Here is a 6,223-nt window from a genome sequence, read left to right as displayed (position 1 = left end):
TTTGAAACTGCAAGGCTTTGGAAAACCAGGCCCTGTGAAGTATATATGCTTTTTAGTATATTTCACAGTTTGTTGTTTTGTTTTGGCAGCCGGCCGGTACAGGGATGGGGCCCGGGACTTGGCTGTTCTCGGCACCACGCTCTCACCAACTGAACGAACCGGCCTGCAGCGACCGCCACCTCTGAACGGGCCGTCCCTCAGGTACCCTCTCCCCTCGTCTTCCCACAGCCCTCAGCAGGTGCTCACTGCAAAGCTATTCACTGAGCACCCACAGTCTCCCGCGGGCCACCCTCGACCTCGTGGCCCCGACAGAAGGGAAGGGACCAGCCTTGCGGGAGCCAGGCCACTCGGGACACCCCGGCCCTAATATGGGGAACGCGCAGGGCTGGAGGTCAAAGGGGCGGGGTTCAGGGAGGCCCGGAGGGGCGGGGCGTCGGGAGCGTGCGCTCGTAGGGGGCGGGGCCCGGCGTTGCTAGGGGTTTCTGATAGGCTGCGCCGGGAAGGCTTGTGGCCGCCAGGCCCCGCCCCCGCTGGGACGTGGGAGGCGGATCAGGTCGCCCGAGCGGCCGCCCCGGAGGCAGAAGCGGGGTTCGGGGCTGAGCGCGTCGGCGGGGTGAGTGCGGCTGGCGGGGACGGGGCGGGGAGGGTCCCGGCGTCGGGCGGCTGGGCTGCAGTCCTTGGGGACCGGGGGCGGGAGCCCGGACCCTGGGGCGAGTCCGGAGCCCAGTCCCGGCCCTGCGCCTCCCTTCCTCCTGGGCGTCCGAGCGCCGGTCGCTGCGTCTGTGTGGCGGAGGGTGGTCCTTAGGCGCTCGGGGCTCCCAGCACTGCAGAGGGCGTGAGGACACACCCTAGGGCGTCCCCGAACGTCCAAGACACTTCGCTTAGCGTTTCTGGAGGAAGAACGCAGGCTCCAGGAAGTGATGGATGGGGTGGGGGGAGTGAGGGCGACTTGGGGACCCAGCGTGGGACCCACGCCCAAGTTTGAGGGCGGTCCGGGCAGTCGTGACTCCAGTGCTTTTCTAACGTTTCTTCTTCGCTTCCAAAGCTGATAAAAGCAGAGCAGATCCGGTCAGGTCCCGAGACGCTGAGTCCAGAGCAATGTTGCTGAAGACAGGTACCTACACGGACGGGCCGGGGTGACTGGGAGGGGACGGGTGAGGGTCCTCGGTGTCTGTGCCTTCTTCCCCGATGTGGGTTTGTGGGGAGACGTGTTCCTCTCTCGTGTTCTTGGAGCTGGGCCGGGAAAGGAGGAGGAGATGCTCCCCACCTCGGAATCAGTTCACCTCCAACGAGGCTTCTTCCTTTCTCACTGCCTCTCCCCCCACGTTCAGAGGCCCTGTCTTATATAAAGTCGATGCAGAAACTCTGTCTTACAAATAAGGGAACTGAGGCCCAAGAGGGAAAGGGCTCACGTAGGCTGGCTGGGTGTAGGTCTAACCTGGATGACCTTTTAAATCCTTCTGAGGCTTCTTGGGGGTGTGTGGGGGAGAGCAAAGAGGCCTGGACTGGGGCTCAGGAGACCTGGAGTCTGGCCACAATGTACTGTCATGTTCTGTGTATGGGGTGGGAGGACTGGTCAGGGGTACAGGAAGGACGTCATTTGAGGTGTTAATTCTGCTAATTCCAGCACTGCTCTGCCTTGTCAACAGCAAGTGGGGAGCCAGGCCTCAAATACATAGTGTCGCCCCAGGCACCATCCTCCCACTTAATGCACTGCAGGAGCCAGCCTTGCAGGAAGATCTGATTCTGCCCCAAGCCCCTGTTCCCCTAATGTGTAGGCAGGCAGCCTCTGCAGGGCTGAGCAATATGTGGATGGGGTGGGATGAGGGCCAGTGCTGCAGGAGCCACTCACAGTCACCCCCTCTCCCAGTGCTCTTGCTAACCCTGGTGGCCCAGGTGCTGGTGCTGGAGAACGGACTCCTGCGGACGCCACCCATGGGCTGGCTGGCCTGGGAACGCTTCCGCTGCAACACTAACTGTAAAGTGGATCCAAAGAACTGCATCAGGTCAGTAAGGTCCACAACCACCTGAGAAGCCGTGCCCAGGGCCCTGCAGAGTGGGGGCAGGGAGTGGAGGGTCAGCTAGAAAAGAGGGCAAGGACAAAACACCCTATCCCAGAGAGACTGCAGCCAGAGTAACTTTTGGAGTATCTGACACCTAACCTTGTGACCTGTCTGGGGCCTCTAAGGGGACTGCCTATCCCAGAGAGACTGCAGCCAGAAGTAACTTTTGGAGTATCTGACACCTAACCTTGTGACCTGTCTGGGGCCTCTAAGGGGACTGTCAGGCGTGTGGGAGCAGGGACCTTGGGGTTGACCCAGGATCTGAGATAATCAAAGGGAGGCAGGTGTTAAAATGCCAGGCTCAGGCCAGACCCCACGTGTTTCCCCCGGCCCAGTGCTGCCCCTCGGCCTGGGGCCCAGACCACTCACTTCACCCACCTTGCTTATGGCTCATGACACAATCCTTGGTGGTCATTTATACTTGTTACCTGGCTTAGTCCTCAGCTGACAGCATGGTTGTGGTTTTTATAGCTCGATTCACACTCAGAGCTGTGGAAGGGGTGTGGGTGAGGGCCAGACTGGGCCATTAAACTGTCCCGTCCCCCTGCCCCTCACTAGTGAGCGGCTCTTCATGGAGATGGCTGACCGGATGGCACAGGATGGATGGCGGGACGCAGGCTACACATACGTCAACATCGATGACTGCTGGATTGGTGGACGTGATGACAAAGGCCACCTGGTGCCTGATCCCGAGCGCTTCCCCCGTGGCATTGCCTTCTTGGCTGACTATGTGAGCCCCACCCCAACCCTGCCCCAGCCTGAGGCCTCGGCCACTGCTGTGGTGCTACCCTGCTTAGGGCTCATTTACACAATTCCTGCTTGAGAACTACCAGACTCATGGGGAGACAGACAGATGAGCACCTACGTTTGGTCTATGGTGGTGGGTGAGAGCCAGAAAGGGCATCTTATTCAGCCCTGGGATTCCAGGAAGGTTCCCTGGAGGAGGCAATTCTTGAGCTGGTCCCAGAGAGATAGCATTCGAGGCGGCATGGCAGAAGCAAAGGCCTACAGGATTAAACAGCCTGTGGGAGGGGTGCGTGTTAGAGGGTGGGGTGGGCTGCAGCAGGTAGAGGTCAGGCCAGCAAGCTGGGCCCCTCCTTTGGTCAGTGGGAGCCACTGAACGTGCCTTTGAGGAGCCTCATTGAGGGTCGGGCATGAGCCCATTGTGTCTTCAATCACCCACAGGTTCACTCCCTGGGCCTGAAGCTGGGGATTTACCAAGACATGGGCAGGTTCACCTGCAGGGGTTACCCAGGCACCACACTGGACAAGGTGGTCCAGGATGCACAAACCTTTGCTGAGTGGAAGGTGGACATGCTGAAGCTGGACGGCTGCTTCTCCACCCCCAAGCACCGGGCGGAGGGTGAGCAGCACAGCTGGCTGGGGCCGAAAGGTGGTCAGAGAGGGGTGGCTGTGGGAGGCCCACCAGTGCCCACCTGGCTGAGCTTGGACTGTCTGTGTGGTATAGCCGCTAGGGGTGCTGTGTCCCAATTCCCCTCATCCAGGGTCTGGGGTGATCATGGCTCCCAGGCTGCCTGGAGTTGGGGTGGCACCATGGCCCACCCAGGAAGTGTCTGAGGTTCTGGGTACAAGTGGAGGCACCTCCTCTTTGTAGCGTCACTTTCCTCACATTTAGTGGGAAAAGATTGGGGCTGAGGACGCAGACTGTCTCTTGTGCCTCCTTTGTCCTGAAACAAAGCTTGGGCTTACTCCAGGTTACCCCAAGATGTCTGCTGCCCTCAATGCCACAGGCCGCCCCATTGTCTTCTCCTGCAGCTGGCCAGCCTTTGAAGGGGGCCTCCCCCCCAGGGTAAGCCCTTCTGTGCACCTGCGTGACAGTGCTGCCCACACCCAGGCCTTCTTGCTCCCTGTCCAAGCCTCAGGGAGGCCTCCCCAAAGCTAGAGCTGTTCTCACCACAGCTGCCCACAGGATGATTTATATGTGTCCAGAGAGAGTGTCATAAGTACCCCAAAGGGGGACAGGTGCTCAGCCAGCCCCGGGTCTTAGAGAAGGAGGCCCTTGTCAGTGGGCTGAAGGGTTGGCACCAAGGCAGGAGAGCCACAGCCACACGTGCCAGCATGCAGTGCCCAGCAAGCAGTCAGAAGCCTGAGTTGTGCTGAGCGAGCTAGGAGATCGAGAAGGCTGTGAGGCCAGGCAGGTGGGGCCGAGCCTGTGAGCACCTCGCTAGGGCCCCTCGGCACGTTTGACACGAGAAAGGTTGGGCTCAGACCAACAGACCTGAGGGAGTAGGTTGGCAGATGGTGACAGTCTCAGTGAGAGAACATGGGGACTGCGTGTTCGGTGGGGAGGGTTGTGGGTACACCATGCTGGGCCCACACCCTGGGCTTGACCCCAGCTGGCATGAGAGGGCAGGGTAGGCTCCTGGCACCAGCATGCACGGAGGGGAGGCCCAGGCAGTCCCAGAGCAGGGCCACCCTGTCAGAGGCCTTCCTTGTCTCGAACAAGCTGGGGCCTGTTCTCTTGCCCTTTCCCCACCCTCTGTCTCCTGCTGAGCCTCCCCAGCCCCTGTGGGGACCTCTGAGCAACAGGGTGTGACTCTGGTGCTGACTCTGCCTTCCCCCAACACCCAGGTGAACTATAGTCTGCTGGCAAATATCTGCAACCTCTGGCGCAACTACTTCGACATCCGGGACTATTGGTGGAGCGTGCTCTCCATACTGGATTGGTATGTGGCCCACCAGGACATACTGCAGGAAGTGGCCGGACCTGGGCACTGGAACGACCCAGACGTGGTACTAGCATGGAGGGGCCCTAGGCCCTGCTTCCCACTGCCCTGTGCTCTCTTCCTCCCTGGATGGTCACTGCCAGGATCTAGGTTAGCATTTCTGAAATGTGTCCTGAACTGTCATTAGACTTCCCTTGGAAGCTCGTTTACAATTCTGTTTCCAGGGCTCCACCCCCGATCTTTTGAACGAGAATGTTCAGGGNCTACCAGACTGATGGGGGAAACAGACAGATGAGCACCTACGTTTGGTCTGTGGTGGTGGGTGAGAGCCAGAAAGGGCATCTTATTAAGTCCTGGGATTCCAGGAAGGTTCCCTGGAGGAGGCAATTCTTGAGCTGATCCCAGAAAGATGGGATTTGAGGCGGCATGGCAGAAGCAAAGGCCTACAGGAAGAATCAGCCCATGGAGGTGTTTGTTGGAGGGGTGGGCTGCAGCAACCAGAGGCCAGGCCACGAAGCTGGGCCCCACCTTTGGTCAGTGGGAGCCACTGAACATGCCTGTGAGGAGCCTCGTTGAGGGTCGGGCATGAGCCCACTGTGTCCTCAACCCCTTACAGGTTCACTCCCTGGGCCTAAAGCTCGGCATCTACGAAGACATGGGCAATTTTACCTGCATGGGTTACCCAGGCACCACACTGGACAAGGTGGTCCAGGATGCGCAAACCTTCGCCGAGTGGAAGGTGGACATGCTGAAGCTGGACGGCTGCTTCTCCACCCCTGAGGAGAGGGCGGAGGGTGAGCAGCACAGCTGGCTGGGGCCGAAAGGTGGTCAGAGAGGGGTGGCTGTGGGAGGCCCACCACTGCCCACCTGGCTGAGCTTGGTCTGTCTGTGTGGTATAGCCCCTAGGGGTGGTGTGTTCCAATTCCCCTCATCCAGGGTCTGGGGGAATCATGGCTCCCAGGCTGCCTGGAGTTGGGGTGGCACCACGGCCCACCCAGGAAGTGTCTGAGGCTCTGGGTACAAGTGGAGGCACCTCCTCTTTGGAACATCAGTTTCCTTACATTTGGTGGGAAAAGATTTGGGCTGAGGACGCAGACTGTCTCTTGTGCCTCCTTTGTCCTGAAACAAAGCTTGGGCTTTCTCCAGGGTACCCCAAGATGTCTGCTGCCCTCAATGCCACGGGCCGCCCCATTGCCTTCTCCTGCAGCTGGCCAGCCTATGAAGGGGGCCTCCCCCCAAGGGTAAGCCCTTCTGTGCACCTGCGTGACAGTGCTGCCCACACCCAGGCCTTCTTGCCCCCTCTCCAAGCCTCAGGGAGGCACCCCCAAAGCTAGAGCTGTTCTCACCACAGCTGCCTGCAGGATGATTTATATGTGTCCAGAGAGAGTGTCATAAGTACCCCAAAGGGGGAGAGGTGCTCAGCCAGCCCCGGGTCTTAGAGAAGGAGGCCCTTGTCAGTGGGCTGAAGGGTTG

The 6,223-nt window shown here is 59.8% G+C and overlaps 1 protein-coding gene across 4 annotated transcripts in view; it reads left to right on the top strand.

The window, feature by feature from the left end:
* Positions 1–93: 93 nt before the first annotated feature.
* NAGA (N-acetylgalactosaminidase, alpha-) overlaps positions 94–6,223 on the top strand; it is a 13,094-nt gene continuing 6,964 nt past the window's right edge. For 2 of the 4 annotated variants that reach the window (XR_550616.1, XM_008574319.1), the window contains exons 1-6: positions 533–613; positions 1,046–1,114; positions 1,871–2,006; positions 2,622–2,793; positions 5,367–5,544; positions 5,897–5,991. Coding sequence is in view for 3 of the 4 variants with exons in the window: in XM_008574319.1 (XP_008572541.1) it covers positions 1,099–1,114; positions 1,871–2,006; positions 2,622–2,793; positions 5,367–5,544; positions 5,897–5,991 (597 nt within the window). In the remaining variant the exon portion in view is untranslated. Of the gene's footprint in view, positions 202–532; positions 614–1,045; positions 1,115–1,870; positions 2,007–2,621; positions 2,794–3,248; positions 3,427–3,778; positions 3,874–4,655; positions 4,818–5,366; positions 5,545–5,896; positions 5,992–6,223 lie in introns of those variants that run through there. The other 2 variants (XM_008574337.1, XM_008574327.1) reach the window with 2 other exon arrangements.

This window comes from Galeopterus variegatus, unplaced genomic scaffold, assembly GCF_000696425.1.
Source record: "Galeopterus variegatus unplaced genomic scaffold, G_variegatus-3.0.2 Scaffold55, whole genome shotgun sequence".
Taxonomy (NCBI): domain Eukaryota; kingdom Metazoa; phylum Chordata; class Mammalia; order Dermoptera; family Cynocephalidae; genus Galeopterus; species Galeopterus variegatus.
This window is presented reverse-complemented; position numbering and strand designations above follow the sequence as displayed.